Source organism: Motacilla alba, chromosome 20 (assembly GCF_015832195.1).
Source record: "Motacilla alba alba isolate MOTALB_02 chromosome 20, Motacilla_alba_V1.0_pri, whole genome shotgun sequence".
In the NCBI taxonomy this organism is placed as follows: domain Eukaryota; kingdom Metazoa; phylum Chordata; class Aves; order Passeriformes; family Motacillidae; genus Motacilla; species Motacilla alba.
Genome location: NC_052035.1, coordinates 13,227,038 through 13,247,836, shown reverse-complemented (window position 1 = coordinate 13,247,836; position 20,799 = coordinate 13,227,038). Strand labels below are relative to the sequence as shown.

The 20,799-nt window shown below is 48.8% G+C and overlaps 1 protein-coding gene across 1 annotated transcript in view; it reads right to left on the bottom strand.

The window, feature by feature from the left end:
* Nucleotides 1–20,599, bottom strand: part of LOC119710396 (formin-like protein 6) — a 34,516-nt gene extending 13,917 nt beyond the window's left edge. Inside the window, exons 1-9 of the mRNA XM_038159391.1 lie at nt 20,458–20,599; nt 19,661–19,917; nt 9,589–9,693; nt 7,619–7,705; nt 6,567–6,740; nt 4,664–4,812; nt 2,698–2,859; nt 696–1,089; nt 342–504 (exon numbers count right to left, since the gene is read on the bottom strand). Coding sequence (XP_038015319.1) covers nt 342–504; nt 696–1,089; nt 2,698–2,859; nt 4,664–4,812; nt 6,567–6,740; nt 7,619–7,705; nt 9,589–9,693; nt 19,661–19,696 — 1,270 coding nt within the window. The 5' untranslated portion in view covers nt 19,697–19,917; nt 20,458–20,599. The remainder of the gene's footprint in view (nt 1–341; nt 505–695; nt 1,090–2,697; nt 2,860–4,663; nt 4,813–6,566; nt 6,741–7,618; nt 7,706–9,588; nt 9,694–19,660; nt 19,918–20,457) is intronic.
* Between the last annotated feature and the right edge of the window lie 200 nt (nt 20,600–20,799).

Below are 20,799 nucleotides of genomic sequence, written 5' to 3'. Positions count from 1 at the left end.
TTGTAGTCAGAGGCTTAAATTGACTTCACAGGCGTTGAGGATGAATTTACACATCTGCCCCAAGACAGCAGCATCACAGCTCAGTGGCACAGCCAGGTTTGGGCAAAAAAAAAAAAAAAAAAAAATCAGCTCGGGGGTTTATCTCTACAGCAAAGGGCCACTTTGGAGCAGCTGAGCCCTGGGGTCTTGTTTTACAAAGGGAGAAGCACTGAATTAACAGAGGATTTCCACCCAGCCTGGATCACTGCCTGTGCAGAGCCAGAAAGCACAGACAGCAGCTGCAGGCAGAGCTCAGCCCAGGCTCCCAGAGAGGAGCACACAGCCCCTGTCGAGCCACTCACTGAAGTTGTGTGCCACTTTCCTGTCCAGCAGGATGTGCTGATTCACTGGAGGCTCGCTGCCCAGAAGCACTGCCGTGTCCTGGATCTGGAACTGCTCACACAGCCTGCACACATCTATTTTTCTCTTGCACGGGTCACACGATCCCCAGACAGATTTTTGAATCTAAAAATACAGGAGGGACACAGGATAAACAAAAAGCCAGAAGAACAGAGGCCCTTTGCTCCAGGCAAACACAGAGAGGGGCATCCAGGTCGTTCCGTGGCGCAGCCGGATTCCTGTAACCAGCCACGTCACATGAGCTACAATATTTAGGTTTTTTTCCCTTTAACAGCTGCCCTCAGTTTCATCCTCACCTTGTCACAAGGCACGACGTCCCAGTGAAAGGCTTTGGTTCTCTTTGCTGCTGGAGGGAGGCTGCAGGGCTGTGGGAGGGCAGGTGGGGCTGGTGGCACCTCAGCCCTGTCCCTGGCAGGTGGCAGCGCTGCTGCCTGTCCCTCTGCAGGCTCGCTCAGGCTGCTCCTTGCAGGACTCCCACCAAAGCGGGCAGCCTCGTCCCTCTGCCCGTCCAGAGGCACGGCGAATTCCTCGTAGTCAGCTTCGGGGGGGCTGCATGCTGGAGACCCCTCGAGGGGCAGGGCGGCAGCGCTGCCGGGCTGGCAGTGCCTGTGCAGCAGGGACACCCAGTCCCGGTGCAGCCTGCCGGCAGCCTCCGGCCTGCTGCTCTGCACGCTGAGGGGTATCCGCAGCCTGCAAAGGAGAAACGGCATCAGCAGAGGAGACAGCAGCAAGGGGGAGCAGCACCCTGCCCTGCTCAGCACCCTGCCCAGCTCAGCACCGTGCCCTGCTCAGCACCCTGCCCAGCACAGCACCCTGCTCAGCACAGCACCCTGCCCAGCTCAGCACCCTGCCCAGCACAGCACCCTGCCCAGCACAGCACCCTGCCCAGCACAGCACCCTGCCCTGCTCAGCACCCTGCCCAGCACAGCACCCTGCTCAGCACCCTGCCCTGCTCAGCACCCTGCCCTGCCCAGCACCCTGCCCAGCACAGCACCCTGCCCAGCCCAGCACCCTGCCCAGCCCAGCACCCTGCCCAGCTCAGCACCCTGCCCTGCCCAGCACCCTGCCCTGCTCAGCACCCTGCCCTGCTCAGCACCCTGCCCAGCACAGCACCCTGCTCTGCTCAGCACCCTGCTCAGCACCCTGCCCTGCTCAGCACCCTGCTCAGCACCCTGCCCTGCTCAGCACCCTGCTCAGCACCCTGCCCTGCTCAGCACCCTGCCCTGCCCAGCACCCTGCCCTGCTCAGCACCCTGCACAGCACCCTGCCCTGCTCAGCACCCTGCCCTGCTCAGCACCCTGCCCAGCACAGCACCCTGCCCAGCACAGCACCCTGCCCTGCACAGCACCCTGCTCAGCACCCTGCCCAGCACAGCACCCTGCCCTGCTCAGCACCCTGCTCAGCACCCTGCCCTGCCCAGCACCCTGCCCAGCACAGCACCCTGCCCAGCTCAGCACCCTGCTCAGCTCAGGCTCCTGCTGGAGCACTGATCAGCCCCTGCTCCTGGCACAGGAGCCCAGGGCTGCCGCGCCTGCCCTTTCCAGGGTTAACTGCTCTGGTGTTGGAGGCTGCACAGCTGAGGTTTGGCCATGCAGGGACTGTGCAGTGACCCCAGCATCCCTCCTCTCCCCCTTGGGAAGGAGCAGTGTGTTGCTGCTGGCTGGGGGGAACGGGCACTCGGACCTGCCCTCAGCACCTCTGTCCCTGCACGAGGCATCTCCTCCTGCCCCACCAGCTGCCCTGGGCAGGATTCCAGTGGGTCAGCTCAGTTCCACTTTGGATTCCTCCTGAGAATCCTCCCCGGATCTCTGCAGAGCAATGTGGGGGCAGTCTGTGTGATTCTGGTGGCCTCACTCCTCCGGGGCTGTGATTTTACTCTGGGCCATCCTCTGCTGCCTGAGCTCGTTTGCAGCACCTCTGTACAGTATTCAAGGCGACCTCCACTGATACCAGAAGGCTAATTAATTACTTTATTATACTGTTTTATTCTACATTACATTACACTACATCTGCACTGAATCCACACAAGTGCCCAGCTCACCCAGATCTCGTGACTGTCTCCTGACCAACAGCACACAGCTCGCAGAGATTGCTCAAAGAAACAAAACCCCATCACTCCGGGCAAACAATCTCCATGTTGCATTCCACTTTTGCACAAACACAGGCGCAGCAAATGGAATAAAAATTGTTTTTTTCTTTCTCTGAAGTTCCTCGCCGCGATTCCCAGAAAATATCCCTGGGAAGTTGTGCCTTGCTTTTCTCTGCTTTCCCAGATCCTTCACAAGCAGCTGTACTTACAGATAGTGGTGGTCTCTGGTGTGCAGGGAGAAGGTGCTGCAGGCACTGTCCCTGCTCTCCCCCACGCTCCCAGCTGCCAGGGGAATTGTGGCTGCAGGGCTCCTGCCCCCCAGCCCCAGGCAGTACAACGCCAGTTCTCCTTCCCGCAGCTCTGCCAGGCACCTGAGGGACAAGGGATGGAGACACAGCTCATTCCTCATGGATGTCTTCTTTCCACAGCCTGGCCCTTGTTAAAGCTCCTTCCAATGTCAATAAATCTCTGCGTTTTTACAGCATCCTCCATGGAACAGGCAAAAATATCAATAGCGGAGCATAAAATCTTTGAGATGTTCTTATCTGAGAGTTTCTTCCTTTCATCTGGCACCTAAATAAAGTGTGACATAAAATCTGAACAGCCTGCCATGCCCAGTGAGAGCTGCAATTAAATCTGACCATCAATTCAGAATCACCCAAGTCCTGTTAATTTTTCGGCCATGCTCTGTCCCTCCCTCTCCACCTGCTCCTCTTGTTTATTTGGGGTAGGGGATCTTTGGGACTCTGAGCTTTTAAAGGAATCCACCTGTGACTGAGCAGTGCATAAGGCTCCAGAATTTCTGTGTCTTCCAGGTTTCACTCCACCAAGCTATAAACAAATCACCAAATTTAGTTCCCCATCATCCAGCCCAGTGTCCCTCTCTCCTCGAAATCCTGTTACTCCATGGCAACTCATCCTGGACCCATCATTCCCAGGAAGGAATGGGTTGAAGTATTCTGCTCTTGAGGGCTTCCAGCAGAAGGGACTGTGCCAAAATCTGGGGAAAAGCTCTTTAAATTATAATTAATCCTGGAAGAAATGGCCTGAGCATACAGAGCTTCCATTCCAGCAGAGTCCCGTGCTGCAGCCTCTCCGCTGGAATTCTGCCCTGCTCTTTAAGACAAAAGGCCAACAAGAGGCTGGGCTTCACTGGGGGTTTATTCTTATTTAAGCTTTTTCCTTCCCCTTTTTCTGGAGGGTTTCTGCCTTTCTTTATCATTCTGGCAGTTCTACAGAACCCTCCCTGCACTCTCTCTTCAAGGCGTGGCTGGTTGATTAAGGTGTTCTGTGAAGAATGTAAGTAAGCATAGCTGCTCCAGAACAAATGAAACATCAAATATAAATGGCATCAATTCCCCTACAAGCAGTCAAAGTGATAGGAATTGTTTAATGGAGCTGGCAGTGCTACTGATCTCTCCTTTCTTCCAGGCAGGGACTTATGGTGTAATCGGATCTCCAGGTGCTCCCACCATCACTTTGCCAGCAACAAAAAAGGAGGGGAAGAGAGAGGATTAATATCGAGAAGAAAACAACAAGGGCTTTGCTCCACAAGATAAATAGAAATCAATTTTTGTTTGTTAACAAACCTGTTCAGTGTTGCAAGGTAACAAATCCTGGACACACAGGAGGATAGTGTTTACAACACATACAGTGGCAGCCTTTTAAAAGCAATTAAAATCATTTTCTGTGAAGTGTGAAGTCTTTTGAGATAATTACCCTGTGCAGATAATTACAATGTGAATTTTTTTTTTCATTAGCTAGACAGATTTTTTTTTTCCTCTCTCTCTCTTTTGATGGTTTAAGAAATTTCCAGGTGTTGCAGGAGCTGTCTCAGGTTTGTTTGCAAAATGGGGAGCAAACCATGGAAAACCACTGGATGACTGAGAATGGAGGGAAAATTCAAGAGAGAAACAGAGTCCCAGCATCAAATTTGTTCTGAGCACCATCACCATTAGAGATTTGTGCTGCCAATGCTCCCAGCAGGCTCCAGATCACAACTTTGGTTTTTTGGGTACCACTGGAGCCCTGACAGCTCATTGCAGTGCTTCCATCTCATGCAGAATGGGCATCCACCTCTACACTTAAAAAAACAACTAAATAATAAAGTTATTACCAGCACATTCAAATCTAAATGCATCTGTCAGAAGTTTTAACAAAACCCTGAGCTCATACTTCACCCATTCAGTGGAGGTTGAAGTGTTCTGCTGCAAATCCAGCAGCCCTTCATGGATCACATCACATCCTGCAGCTCTCCCAGGGCAGGACTCCACTGGTCTCTTGGAAGAATTGCTCTGAATAACTCTGCTCAGCAGGTAGATTATCTAGATAATAAGTGGCAGCAGAGAGAAAACTATTTTCCACTTAATTCCCTTGAAAAAGGCATCAAAAGCTGGATCATACAAGTACAAAGCCATAGTCAAGTGGGTAAAATAAATCAACATAAAATAACCCAGGTCTTTCTATGGTGACCTTAACTGCAATTTGGTCTTATGCCCACAGTTCTAACCCTGTCAGCCTCAGGAGAATATCATTTTACTCTGAAGGGGTTACTGTAAACCAGAACTTTTTAATTCATATACAAAGCGGTCCAGGACAAAGTTTCTGTTCAGCTCAGCTCAAGCCCAAGCAGCACCTGATTGATTCAGCTGAAAATCTCAGACAATGCTCAAAGATGAGCCACTGGGTCTTTTCTCAGCATGAGGACAATCCTTGTTCAGCCTTCAAATGGGGCATTTTATGAAATACCTTATACAGAGAACAAAGAGTGCTTGGAAAGCTCCAATTCGGATTCAGCTGTGCCCATCACCAGCTCTGTCTGCTCGTTTCAGCACTCCAGAGCAGCTCCACCCTCGCTGTGGCTGCAGAGCTGCCACGCTCTCCCATTGCCAATGACATATTTTATGAAAATCCTTTTGCCAGGATTTCCTTCTCCTGAGAAGCTGAGGAGCCTCAGGACAGAAATGTAACCAATGCCTGTCTGCTGCTGTGGGATGCAGCAGGTGCTGCCTTGCTTGGTCCATGGGAGGTGTTTCTAATGAATGACCAATCAAGGATGCAGCTGGCTCAGGCTCTGCTCAGTCACAGCCTTTGTCATTCATTCCTTTCTGTTCCTGTCCAGCCTTCTGATGAATCCTTTCTCTCTGTTCTTTTAGTGTAGTTTTAATAGAGCATTTTAATATAATATATATCACAATACACTAAATCAGTTCTGAAACATGGAGTCACGATTCTCATCTCTTCCCTCGTCCTGGGACCCCTGCAAACCTCACAACATCCCATCTCACCTGGAGCTGGCTTTACAGCTCCTCTGAGCTGTGCCCAAATCCCCAGGCCAGACTCCACCCTGAGCTCCCACTGCCTTTGTTCCATGTCCCAGCAGAGCAATTCCATCCCTCCTGCCCTGCCTGTAGGATTCAAATGACCCCCACGGCAGGGAGAAATGATGAGGAGGACTCCACTGATATCAGAAGGCTGATTAATTACTTTATTATATTATATTATTCCATATTATATTACACTACATCTAAACTGAATCTGCACAAGCACTCAACTCCCCTGGGTGCTTATCTGTGTTTATCAATCACTGATCAGTAACAGTCAGTGTTTATCTGTCAGTCATTGATTTGTACAAAACATCCAGTAGAAGCAATAATACAGGTGTACCTTCAAAGACACCACATGGCTGTGATTCCATGGTAGATACATCATGGTTTTACAGACCTTTCCCTGTCATTTAACAGAAATTCTTTGTGTGTCTAAGAATTACCTAGCTAGGACAGAATCTTGTGACTGTCTCCTGACCAACAGTCTGGAGAGGCACTTGGCCCTGACAGGCCAAGGAAACAAAACCCCATCACTCTGGGTAAACAATCTCCATATTGCATTCTGCTTTGGCTCAAACACAGGAGCAGCAAATGAGATAAAAGCTGGTTTTTCTTGCTCTGAGCTTCCTCGCTGCGATTCCCAGAAAATATCCTCAGGGAGCTGTGCCTTGCTGTTCTCTGTGAAGAAAAACGTGGCCTGGTGGGTGCCCCCATCCCAGCTGGCATTCACAGCAGTGCTTTCCCAAACTCACCTTCCTTTTGTCATCCAGGGACACGGCCTCCAGCTCGTAGTCCTGCCTCCCGTGGAACAGGATGCTGAAACGCCTCCGCTCCGAGTCCTCGCAGCCTTTGACTTGTGAGAAAGGGAACTGCTTCCTGATGGTGCCTTTCTCGATGTTGAAAATGGTCCTGGTGCTGAAATCCAGCTGCAAAAGGAAATTCTGCATCACTCGAGGCCATCTTTGTTGAAAGGCAAAGGCAGAATCCCAAGTTTGTTTAGATAAAAGAGCAGAATAAATGTAATTGAAAAGTTACGTTCCACCATCAAGATATTGCCCAGTGTTTGTTTTAGTGATGAAAACCCCCAGGTATTCCTCGTAAGCTGTGTTTCCACACGTCTCTTTTGATGAATATGCATCAGTTCATAATTCTGAATTATTACTTCTTGTTAAATTCTCCTTGTCTCAAACCCCAGTGCAGAAACTTCCCCTTCAGCACAGACTAGCAGCAGAACCGCTCATCCAGTTCCTCGCTCCTTCAGTCTCTGAAATGCAGGGGCTTAGAAAAGCAGCTCTAAGGTAGGAGTTAAAACTTGAACAGACCACACCACCATATGCCCACACTGTGGCCTTTCCCTCTGTCCTGTTTCTAGCAGGAAACCTCCAAAGCAGAACCTTTCTCAAGATTATCTCTGACTTTGGAAGGCAGCTGGTAATTAGAGAACTGAAATTAAACTAATCCAGATTCCCAGACTGATAACTTCACGTGTCTCTCCATTTTTTCACTGCATGTCTAAAGAAATAATATTTTCATTCCCAAAAAATGGTGGATAATGCTGGGAAAATTACATTTTGTACAGTTAAGTTGTAGTAAATAAAAAGCACCTTGTGGCATGCATGATTTGGACTCGTTCATTACCAAATGTTGTACAAACTGCAAGAAGTTGTAGTGAAATGCAGGAAAAAAATGTGAAACCTTTGTCCCTGACTTCCTGAAACAGGAAATCACCATCAGGTGTTGCTGCCAGAAGCTGGCTTTATTCTATTTTCATACACTGCACCAAAGTGAGAGTTTTTAAGGTTACCTGCAGAATGCGTTTCTGCCACCGGTAGTGTTTGTATTTGTAGATAATGAAGTTAAATTGTGAGCCAGTTAACAAATCCTGGGGATCCTGGAAAACAGAACAGAAATCAGCAGCACTTCCCACGCTGGGATAGTGTATGGCCACCCAAAGCCTGCTGTGCTCAGGTGAAGTCTCTCTGTGAGCACAAACAGCACTGGAGCCCTGCAGGAGAATTCCACGTGGAGACAGAGGGAAAAATCCCCCTGGCTTTTGTTAATCACCTTAATGAGGGTGGAGAGGGACATTGTTCCCAAGGGCAGGGACAGGACAAGGGGGAACGGCTTCACACCGAGAGAGAGTGAGTTTGGATTGAATTGGGGGAGAAATTCTTTACTCTGAGGGTGGTGAGGCCCTGGAGAAGAGAAACCTTGCAGGGCCTGGAGGAGCTGCAGGGAAGATGGAGAGAGAGGATTTGCAGGGGATGGAGGGACAGCACACAGGGAATGGCTCCACACTGAAATTGAGCAGGGTGAGAGGGGATTTTGGGAAGGAATTCCTCCCTGTGAGGATAGCCAGGTAGGATTTTGGGAAGGAATTCCTCCCTGTGAGGATAGCCAGGTAGGATTTTGGAAGGAATCCCTCCCTTTGAGGATAGCCAGGTAGGATTTTGGGAAGGAATTCCTCCCTGTGAGGATAGCCAGGTAGGATTTTGGAAGGAATCCCTCCCTGTGAGGATAGCCAGGTAGGATTTTGGGAAGGAATTCCTCCCTGTGAGGATAGCCAGGTAGGATTTTGGGAAGGAATTCCTCCCTGTGAGGATACCCAGGTAGGATTTTGGAAGGAATCCCTCCCTGTGAGGATAGCCAGGTAGGATTTTGGAAGGAATTCATCCCTGTGAGGATAGCCAGGTAGGATGTTGGAAGGAATTCATCCCTTTGAGGATAGCCAGGTAGGATTTTGGAAGGAGTCCTCCCTGTGAGGATAGCCAGGTAGGATATTGGGAAGGAATCCCTCCCTGTGAGGATAGCCAGGTAGGATTTTGGGAAGGAATTCCTCCCTGTGAGGATAGCCAGGTAGGATTTTGGAAGGAATCCCTCCCTGTGAGGATAGCCAGGTAGGATTTTGGAAGGAATTCCTCCCTGTGAGGATAGCCAGGTAGGATTTGGGAAGGAATTCCTCCCTGTGAGGATACCCAGGTAGGATTTTGGAAGGAATCCCTCCCTGTGGGGATGGCCAGGTAGGATATTGGAAGGAATCCCTCCCTGTGAGGATAGCCAGGTAGGATTTTAGAAGGAATTCCTCCCTGTGAGGATAGCCAGGTAGGATATTGGAAGGAATCCCTCCCTGTGAGGATAGCCAGGTAGGATTTTGGGAAGGAATCCCTCCCTGTGAGGATAGCCAGGTAGGATTTTGGAAGGAATCCTCCCTGTGAGGATAGCCAGGTAGGATATTGGGAAGGAATCCCTCCCTGAGAGGATAGCCAGGTAGGATTTTGGAAGGAATCCCTCCCTGTGAGGGTGGCAGACCCTGGCACAGGTGCCCAGAGAAGCTGTGGGTGCCCCTGGATCCCTGGGAATGCTCCAGGCCAGGGCTTGGAGCAGCCTGGGACAGCGGGAGGAGCAGGAAGGTGGAACAGGATGAGCTTTAATGTCTCTTCCAAGCCAAACCAGTGAGATTCTGCAGTTCCGGGATTCTGCCCCACATTTATTAATGCAGGACTCGTTGCTACCCTTGGAATAACAACCCTTGTGTGGCTTTGAGCTCCCCAAGCCAGGCAATGCCAGCATTTCCAGGGAGCAGCCATCACACAGGGCACAGGCAGCACCAGCCAGCTGTACCTGCCCTGGGGGGTTGGGAATTGGGCTCTTTGTGATTCCCAAACCAGGATTGTATCCCTGAGAGCAGCCCACACACCCTCCTCACCTCAGCAGGGCTCTCCAGAACATCTTTTATATCAAATATTACCAAACACATCAAAGGAGCAGCCTCACCTTTTCAGCATACACCTCCTTCTGTGCCAAATGCAGAGCTCCTTCGATGCTCACTTCTTTATTTTTCACCATGTTCATGATTTTGAGGATTTTTTCCTGGCTTAACTAGGGAAGCAAACAAAAAAAAAAACCAAAAAAAAAGTCAGTCAAATGTTTTCAGAGACTGGTTTTTCATCAGGCAGTGGAGGATACAGAGTGCTCGTGACACAGACACGGTAGCTGCCATAAAATTACAATTTCACTCATATTTTATATTCTACTGACAACCTGCCCAGCAAATACAATCTCCCTTTGAAACCTGGTCAAAGTCCACAAGATATCAAATATACAGGGGCTTTTACAACTTCAGGAGATGTGGTGGTAATATCTGGAGACAGAACTGCCAGGGGGAAACCTTTTTGAGTCAGAAACCCTGGCAAGGAGTGAAAACATCAATTTTGCATGGCAGTCTGTCTCATCCTGAGCATAAAGCCCTGCACACAGGACAACATGAAAGAAAAACCAGGAGCATTTGGAATGTTCGGGGTGAAGAGGGGGCAAACTGCTGCTGGCACAGGGAGGTGCAGCTGCCACGGGGACTCAGTGAAGCACATGAAAAGCCAGGGTTCCACTTCTGTCGCAATACGACACAAAAGATGACACGGACACTGCTGCTCTCCAGGTGAACAAAAAGAGAGACCTTTATTTTCTGACTCCACATTTATAGTTTTCCAAAAGTGACAGTGGACTGGAGGGTGACAGTGCCACCTCTCCAATGACACTGGACAGACCAAGAGTCCATCGATTCTCTCCTCCTCCATGAAAGAATGCAAAACATAAGTTGTTTACAGAACTGTGTGTGAGAAAGTTCGTTACAAGAATGCAAACATCAGAAGGCTTAGCAAAGTCTTAGAAAATCAGGGTGACACACTTCCCCTTTTTTCTCTCCCCAGAACAGGAGCTTGAGCTGGCAGTGAACTCCCACAGGAATTTGTGTCCTCCTGAGTGCTGCAGGTGTGGCTGTGCTGGCAAACAGGAGCCAAGCCAAGGAGAAAGGCGAGGGGAGGCACGGGGGACACGGGAGGGCGGCTGTGACACTGCTGGCAAGGCAGTGCCAGGGCTTTGGGGGGGACAAAAACAGCCCTCCCTTGAGCCAGACCCCGTGGGACAGCCATTTCCCTCTCAGCAGGGATGGGAGCCTGGGAGCAGCCTGGAGGTTTTACCAGCACAGCTCAGCAACTTGGGATTCTTTTTTTATATCCAGACTCCAAGATCCAAGCGGTTCCCTGTGCCCTGAGAACAGCTTCAGCACCTGGAGAGACTCCAGGGGTTTCCAAATGCCCTTCTCAAACCCTCCAGGTGGACAGCCAGGTGCAGAGCCCAGCACGGGATGTGCAGGAGCAAGGGAGGGGACCAGGAGGGCTGGGAAGGGACAGGGAAGGGAGCAGGAGGGTTGGGAAGGGACAGGGAAGGGAGCAGGAGGGTTGGGAAGGGACAGGGAAGGGAGCAGGAGGGTTGGGAAGGGAGCAGGAGGGTTGGGAAGAGACAGGGAAGGAGGCAGGAGGGTTGGGAAGGAGGGTCAGAAGGGTTGGGAAGGGGACCAGGAGGGTTGGGAAGGGACAGGGAAGGAGGCAGGAGGGTTGGGAAGGGTCCAGGAGGGTTGGGAAAGTGGTCCAGGAGGGCTGGGAAGGGACAGGGAAAGGGGCAGGAGGGTTGGGGAGGGGGTCAAGAAGGGGTGCAGGAGGGCTGGGGAGGAGCCTCCCCTGCAGCTGGAGCTGTTGAGGACCTGCCCTGCTTTTGCTGCCCCACAGACAGAGCAGCTGCTCTGCTGAGCACCCAGCAACGCAGCACGAGGTCCTCTTGGAGCCCTGCAGCATCCCTGGGGCTGGCAACACCTTCCAGACCATTGTGCCCAGCCTGTGATTGGCCCCCACCATTTTTGCCTCTTAGGCCTTTTGAAGAAAGGGTCAAAGAATTTTTTGCAGCACGATGACAATTTTAATTTAGCTTTTTCCAAATTTAATGCTTTAAGATATTTTCTTTTTTTTTTTTTTTAGAAAAATTACAGAAAGGAAGACATTCAACCCAACGTTCAACTCTTCTTCCTCCTTACTTTCACCACAGTCTCTTCCAGACTCAAATGGATTTCTGCCCAAGACGTGAGAGCAACAAGGAACATTTCTTAATTTGCTTAATAATGGATGAGGGGAAAAAATGTTTACAGCTAGAGAAACAAATCAGTGTGTGTATTTAAACGCAGGAAGGTTTGTTAGGGAGTCGGACTCCTGGCAGAGAATCCATCCCCAAGGAGCACACAAAAGGCACTGCTCGGGGCAGGATATTTTTAACAGCACCTTGTTATTTTACACCTCTCTTAACTCTCTGCACATCTGGAAGCAGGAGAGAAACATTTCCAAAGCCGAGAGAGGCAGAAAAGGCATTTTTCAGCTCATGAGAACTGTCAGAATTACCTGTCAGAAGTCTGCCTGGCTCACTTAGGTTGTTGACAGTCACATTTCATGGTATTTTTACTTGCAAATAAGACTGCTGTATCAGAGCCTGACCTTTATCGTTCTGTGTCTCTGGGGTTTTTCTCTCAGCGTGACACCATTTTTGTCACGAGTTTGTTTCGGTTATATTTTCCTTAAAAAGAATCTAAATCTCTCATATTATCCACCAAAATGCCACTGAGCCAGTCGGTGTTCTATTGCCCAATGAAATGTGACTGGAGCAACCAAACTGGATGTTTTATACAAGACTGAATGGCAAAACTTAGGGAAAAAATGAAATTCTTCCATTACAAAGCAGGCCCATTAAGGAAATGCAGGAGATTGTGTTAAGAATGCACTCCCAGGTCACAGCAGCTTGTTTCAAACAGATTAAATTGTCATCACCCTCCCCAGATTCAGTAGAGCCACACAAGTGCTTTGAAAGAATTCACAATTGTAGGAAGAGCCTGGGGCTCCAGACATTCTCTGGAAGGAGAGGTGAGGTTTTTATCTTTTGGCTTGGTATGAAATGTGTTTAGTGGGGAGAGAGGAGATTTCTGCCCCGCTCTGGGGCAGCTGCCAGTGCTGCCCCGCACAGAACCCCTCCCAGGCCCTCCTGCCTCTCCCCTTTACCTAAAAGGACCCGCTGGAGGGTTTGCATGTAGAGATATCACTGGGATCATCCCAGATCTGCCCAGACCCCGTGAAGGAAAAGGGTTAAAGCCACATCATCCAATGATTCTTGATCAGGGCAGAGGGAAGCACCCAGCCCGTGGGGGCACTGCTCAGGGGTGAAACACCAGATGTGCTCCTCTGGCTGCTCTCTCTGCCTCTCACCCTGCAATTCTCTGCCCCAGAGGGTCACAGGATGGCTCTGGCTCCTCTGCACCCCCTGAGCTCTCTGGGCTTCTCCAGGGGACAATCCCCCCCTGCAGACCTGCCCTGCCACCCGAGAACCCTTCCCTGCACTGCCTGCGGAGGAATTGGAGCCAGCTGTGGCTTATGCTCAGCTTGCTCATCATTCCTCTGATTCCACCCTGCCTGGATCCCACAGCACGAAGCCTTCCAGGGCAGAAATGCTCCTGGGATGTGTGCACGTGCACCCGCGGGGACACAGAGCAGGAAATGTGGCTCCCAGCCCCGCAGAAGTGTCACAAACTCTGGTGTGACAGGGACAGACATCATCCCAGGCACACCGGGGGGAGATCACAGCTCACCCACTCCAGCTCTATCATCTCTGGAGGCACAGAGCAGGAAATGTGGCCCCCCAGAATGTCACACACACTGGTGTGACAGGGACAGACATCATCCCAGGCACACCGGGGGGAGATCACAGCTCACCCAGCCCTCCAGAATTGTCACAAACTCTGGTGTGACAGGGTCAGACATCATCCCAGGCACACATGGGGGAGATCACAGCTCACCCGCCCCAGCTCTATCATCTCCTGAGACAACAAAGCCCAGTCATGCAGAAATCCTGCTCCCTGCACCCAAGAGGAGAGGCTTTGATTCAGCTCTAGTCAAGCTTTTCATTGTTCAGCATTCCTTGCACTTGTCCTGATTAAACATTGAAGATCCTCACCTGCTCCCTGCAGGAGCAAGAGCCAGCAGCTCCTGGGTGTGCGGGATGCAGAGGGAAGGGGCTGGGAGGGCTTGTTCCACATCCTCTGCCCTCCAGCAGCAGCTTCTGGCACTTTCCCCTCCAAGGAAGAGGATCAGGTCAGGGCTAATTGCTGCTTCACAGAGAATTCATTAATTTTGAGGCAGAAATCTGACTGAAGCTCACTCTGCCTGCATGCTGAATGTGCCATTTAAGTGATTTTCAAGACAACAGACACAATCTGGATTGCCTTAAAGCTCCAGCTTGGTGTTATCAACTTCCCTCTGGTAATTTATTCACTTTCAGCAGCTTTGAGCTCCACCCAAACATTTCCAGGCTGGGGTTTTCTCCTAGGCCTGGGGTATCTTCAGTTTCAATCTACATGAAATCTCAAACCAGGTGACTGATGTGGCATTTTCATGTGGCAATGGCACCTTCTGTAGCCTGGAGACAGACTGATATTATTTGTCAAACAGAGCTGCTATTCATCAAATAAATTATCCATCTGTAATAATGTTTTGCTTTTTTTTTTTTTTTTTTTTTTTTTTGCAGATCCATATCTGGCTGAATAGGATCTGTCAACATTTATTCAAAGAAGAAGGGATCCATCAAACAGGAGCTCGATTTCCTTGAAAACATTGGAAATTCTGCTGCTTCCAGGAGGAGCTGGAGGAACCCAAAGATATTTTATTTTAATTTATGTAATTTATAAAGGTATGGAGTGATTGATTGCAACAACACTAAAATCTCCAAGAACAGTTCTCAAAAATATGAAGATATAAACTGGTGCCCAGTGATGTGTCCATAGCACAGTACCAACAATTTTAACTATTTTCAATGTTGAAACTGTCACCACACTGAAAAATCTCAAAGCCTTAACATTTCTTAAAATTCCCTCTGAAGAAATGACATCTCCCAGGTCTCACACAAGGCAAACACTTCAGATTTTCCCTCAGTCACCAACATGGAGCCTCCTGCTCCTTCAGCTCTGAGAACTCATCAGGAAATGACACTTGGAGAGTAATTTCACTGTGAAAATTCAGGATGAATTGAGTGGAGCTGCTTGCACAGGAGACTGATGCAGTTGTGGGCTATTTGATCATCAGTGATCTGCTGAAGGACTGGAGATGATTTTTATTAAATTTGCAGATTTTGATGGGCAGCTGGAAAGAACTGCAAGGGGGAATTCAAATTCCAAACAACCTTGACAAATGAGAGCAGCAATAATCTATAATTCAGCAAGCAGGGGGAAAAAATAAATCTGGATGTTCAGCAGGAGCTGCCAGCTTCACAAGCACTGGCTGAAAAACAGATTTTTTTTTTATTTTTTTTTTTTTCAGAAAAAGCCCAGAAGTTTGAGCAGCTTGCAAAGTGACAGCAGCTCCCACCATGGTGCTGGTGCAATAAAAGGGAATTTCCCTCGGGGAGGTTCCAGACAGCAGCAAAACACTGAAACCAGAGTGCTCAGCACTGCCAGGGGATCCTGCTGGAATAGGGGGGAAGATTTCCCTGCCTCCAGAAAAGAGCTGGATGAGTCCAGCTCAGGGTAATGAGAGTGAGCAGAGCTTTGGAAAAAAACGGGATTTCCAAGGGAAGGATTGGGATTTCACAGCCTGGGGCAGGCACAGGTTCATAAAGAGCTGCTGCCAAAAGGGAAGGAGCAGGAGGCTCCCTCTGTGGTGGGGTAAGGAGAAATAGGAGAGAAAATCACAGCAAGAGAGAGAAATCACAGCAGGAGAGAGAGAAATCACAGCGAGAGAGAGAGAGAAATCACAGCGGGAGAGAGAGAAATCACAGCGAGAGAGAGAGAGAAATCACAGCGGGAGAGAGAGAAATCACAGCGAGAGAGAGAGAGAAATCACAGCGAGAGAGAGAGAGAAATCACAGCGGGAGAGAGAGAAATCACAGCAGGAGAGAGAGAGAATTCACAGCAGGAGAGAGAGAGAAATCACAGCGGGAGAGAGAGAGAAATCACAGCGGGAGAGAGAGAAATCACAGCGAGAGAGAGAGAGAAATCACAGCGGGAGAGAGAGAGAGAAATCACAGCAGGAGAGAGAGAAATCACAGCAGGAGAGAGAGAAATCACAGCAGGAGAGAGAGAGAAATCACAGCGAGAGAGAGAGAGAAATCACAGCGAGAGAGAGAGAGAAATCACAGCGAGAGAGAGAGAGAAATCACAGCGGGAGAGAGAGAGAAATCACAGCGGGAGAGAGAGAAATCACAGCGAGAGAGAGAGAGAAATCACAGCGGGAGAGAGAGAGAAATCACAGCGGGAAAGAGAGAAATCCCAGCAGGAGAGAGAGAAATCCCAGCAGGAGAGAGAGAAATCACAGCAGGAGAGAGAGAAATCACAGCGGGAGAGAGAGAAATCACAGCGAGAGAGAGAGAGAAATCACAGCGGGAGAGAGAGAAATCACAGCGAGAGAGAGAGAGAAATCACAGCGGGAGAGAGAAATCACAGCGAGAGAGAGAGAGAAATCACAGCGAGAGAGAGAGAGAAATCACAGCGGGAGAGAGAGAAATCACAGCGGGAGAGAGAGAGAAATCACAGCGGGAGAGAGAGAAATCACAGCAGGAGAGAGAAATCACAGCAAGAGAGAGAAATCACAGCAAGAGAGGTTCTGCTGTTTGGAAAATATAAGGATAACACAGAGCCATCCAAGGAAAATTATGGAGCCTCCCACCACTAAACATCCTGAAGAAGAGTTCAACAATGCTTTGGCCCACATCTGACCTTGTTCTGCACTTTAATTCAGTGCAAGCCTGCAAAGAGCTGAAGGTTCCACTGCTTTCCCAGGGGAAAGGGGCAGGCAGGGATTTAAAAATGATGGAAAACTCCATCCAGCCTGCGAGCTCTTATTTCCAAGGCAGAGATATTCCCTGGAAATCTCCTTCAGGCACCACTGCTGCTTTATCAGAACCAGCCTCAGCGTCACCACAGTCCGTAGCCTGAATATTTTAAACTGGACTTGATTTCAGAACAATCCTTCAGAGTGAACTTACCCAGCAGTTTCTCGGTGTACTGAGGGACAGTTTAAATGCTCTGCTGCAAAATGGACTGAAACAGAATAAAGGAGGTGGCTGATACAGGAGCATTTCAGCTTGCTACGAAAATAATAACATTCTGTGCCCTTAGTGATGGTAATTAAAATAATCCACAGTGATAAGTATCAAGGATCATCATATTTGCTTATTAATGTGAGAGTCAGATAATTTTGTGAAGAAACAAAGATTGCTGGGCTACTTAACAGCCACGTCTAATTTTTTTGGAGAAAAACATGCATCCTTCTGCTCACAGTCTCACCTTGTGCCCTCATGTCTTGTCAAAGAAAGATTAATTCTGGGCTGCTAAAATTGCTAAATGCTGAACAAGAGATTTCATCCTGCTGGAGGTTTATTAAATCACATTAACACCTGCTAAGCAAAAGGTGTGCAGTGTGACAGGGAGAAAGCAGCAGTGATTTCATGCACGTTTAACTGAGCATCCAGGGGCTCCACCAGTTTCCTGCTAATTAGCTGGAACATTTAATGAACAAACCCCTCATTATGTTCTAATCAAGACATGGACTAAGAGCTTCCAAGAAAAAAAATTTGAAAACCCCATAAGTATCCATCTGCTGATGTATCCTTTCTGACTGGCTTTTCCTTTCCCCAGGAGTCTGGGTTGTTGATAAATCATCCCAGCAAAATATTGGGGTAAATTGCTCCTTGTCCATCTCCTCCTAAACTCTGGCAGATTCAGCAGGATGTGATCCTTGTCTCTATCAATGGTTTTGTTCTGTTCTCAAGACTTTAAAAATACACAGTTCTTTCCAAACAGGCAGATTCCTCAGGATCAGCTCCCTGGACATCAATTTAAGCTAGGTCTTAAAGTCACAAAATAATTTCTGTTCAAAAAAAAAAAGGCTTGGGGATATTCATTGTGCTCTCAGGAGAATCAATACTGGGAGTGTTCATTCTGCCACTTGCAGAAGGAGCTGAGGAACCCAAAGATATTTCATTGTCATTTATTTCTTACTGGTATATGAAAATATATTTTATTGTAATTTATTTCTTACTGGTATAAAGGTGTGGAATGATTGATTGTAACAACATCAAAATCTCCAAGGAATTTGGGCAATATTGAGAATGGAGTGAGAATGGAGCTCCAAATGGCTCAGGAGCAGGAAATGTCACTTTGTTTGGGTGCTGAGGAGGACACAGCTCAGGATGTGCTTCAGTCCCGTCCCTCAGGCCACCAGAGCTGCTGCCCAGGCTGGTTCATGAATACACAGATCACAAAATATGGACTCATTTGGCCTCATTTAAATAGAATTGATCCCTTGGTAAGTATACAGTGAAAATCCACTTTAAGCTACCTTAGAAAAGACCAGGGAAATAAAATAAAAATTTTAAAAAAGTAGGGAAAAATCAATCATCTAAGAGAGGTGGCCTTTAAGAAAAAGTCTAATGAAAATTGAAGGGGAAATCCATGGGGATAAAGGACTTTAAAGCAGTTGATTAAAGTAAAGCTGGGTGGAAAAGCAGAAGGGTCTGACCTTACATCATGATCTTGGCAGCTCGCAGATGAAAAGCCTCAGGAAGACATAAAGTCAGCTTTTGAAAGGAGTTCACGAGAAGTTTAAGTTTGGTTTTTCTCAGGCCCCGTTTGTCTGTGTGGGTATTTTGGTGCCCCTGCAAGCTGAGCTCCGTGCCTGTGCTCTCCTGCAGGGCTGGGGGGTGGAAGTCAGTGACAAGTGGCACCACCTGGCCGTGGTTTCCTGTTTGCTCTCATTCACTAAAGGAGCAAACATTTGATCATTTCCACACCTGAGCTGCCCCTGACCCCCCAGCAGGGCAAGAGGGAAGATGAGAGATGCCTGAGCTGTGTGGCTGTGCCAAGGCAGCAACACCCGGGCCAGGGGCAGCAGGGAAAGGGGAAACCCTGCCAGGGCCGGGCTTGTGCCCTCCCAACCCCTGCTCCAGAGAGATGGCAGCACCTCAGCATCCCCTCCAGCAGTGCCAGATGGCAGCTGCAATTTTATGGCACTTCAGGTGGAGCAACTGATGTGTGGCAAGCTCAGAAATTCAGTGTTTGGGTCACCCATCCCTGCCCCTGCCCTTCTGATTTTCTCCTCTGCCTCTGCTTGGAGGAGAACTTTCAAAATGTGCAAGGGCAGCCCCTGCCCTTTTCCCCTGTGGCAAACCAGAAAGCCATAAATAGGTTTTGTTTTCCTCCTCGTTTGTGGGATTGCTCTGGGCTTTCAAATCTCTCATGCCTGGGGAACAAGGGGAGCCAGGCAAGGATCCTCCCCAGCCTTCATCCTTGGGCAGCCAGGAGAGCTCAGAGCCTGCACACAGCACAGCCCTCCTTTTCCCTGACTGCTTTTTCCTCTGATTCCTCTATTCCCTGACTCCTCTCTTCCCTCTGCCAGCCCCACCAGCAGTCCCAGGCACAGAGGAGCTTCCCACGACTCAGTTCTCCAGGTTCCAGACTCCCAAATGTTGAAACAAGCAGAATGCTCCGCGTCTCTGTGTGTGGCAGGCACTCAGAGACATCCACAGCGCTGCCAGCTGATCTATATTCAATCCTGGCACATCAATCACCTCCGATTCCAGTGGGATTACCAAAAGACTGCTTTTGCCTGCAATATAAAGCAGTTCTTCTCCCCTCCAATTACCTTATGGAAATTTTTAGCACAGATAATATAAAGTGTTAATAAATCCTCTCTATCATGGCAGGAGAAAGACTGATTTTCTCTCCTTGTATCAGGAAAACTTTGCACATTTCAACTTTCTCAAGAATAAAGCACAGAAAAATATTGTCTCCTGCACAGCTTCTGCAAACAGTCTGTGATGTATTAGAGCAGGCTGAGCTCGTATCACATAATGGTCCATTACAGCAAAACCTACTGCAAATCCCTTGCCAATAAAGCACAAAGTCAGCCCCAGTTTCTGATAAACCATCTCAGCTACGCACAACAAGCAGCACTTCCACACCAGCCATAACACTTTGTGCCTTTACCTGTGAAAAAGTGTCTGCTGTTCTTGTGTTATCCATGTCTGGGGAAATTCTGTTTGTTTCATCAGTATCCTACAGGGTGCCAAAGAGCAGTTTATTCATGAATCACACCTGCTCCTCCGCAGCACGCCGCTCCTCTCTCTCTCTCTGCCTCTCTCTCTCATGAAATCTTGCAGCCAATGGCTTTTATTAAGTGTTACTTCCTTTTATGCTGAGAACTGAAAGAAACAATAATGATGCTTGGCTTCCTTATGGCAGCTCTGTGGAAAGACCAAAAAAAAAAATGTAGAAGTTGTTTGTTTGCTTTTCCTGAGCTGATATTTATGTTCCAGTGCCTTCCTGAAATCCCTGAATGCTGAAATGATGATTTATTACTATTTATTATGATTGATTACATCGCATCTGTCTGAGCACCCGACATATGTCAGTTCCCACACCAATTCCATGCTAAATGTAAGGGAGTTTGCCTGAGGAGCCACAAACACAATGCTGAACCTTCCCGGCAGTGTTTTTCTGCTCAGCAGCGATTTTAACACCTCTCCAAACTCCAGCATCGCTAGCTGCATACTGGGGGGAGCACCTGCAGCTTAATGCACAAGATTCCTCTGAAGATAAACAGCATTTGAAACTTTCTCTTTGCTGCCTGCACTGCTGGAGAGAATTGTGATTAGGAGAGGGAATTACCAGCAAAGAATTCCTGAAACCAAACCCCAGCCCTGACAAAAACTGTTCAGCAGCTGCAGGGAAAACACAACTTGCTTTCCCCAGCTTTGCTTGGTGACTCCTGCAACATCACAAACCTGTGTCAGAATCAATGTGGAGACTCAAAGTTCAGAGGAGACACGGCTGGAAGCTGAAACTCTTCACGTTTTGAAAGTTCTTCTCCTCCGAGCAGAGGCGGAGGAGAAAATCAAAAGCTCTGAACCGTCAATGCAAAGCAGAGTTTTTAAGCGGCAACAGGAATTGAAAAGGTTTGGGGTTGATGACGGGTCTCCTTCCTCTGCTGCTCTAAAAGCAGCTTTTTAACAGAAGCGAGGCAGGAAGCTGAGGGGGTCAGGGCAGAGCAGGAGCCACTGGGTCACTCTGAGCCCAGGCTGGGCTCTGGCTCAGCCCCCGTGGTACAAATCAAATCCATCAGTGCC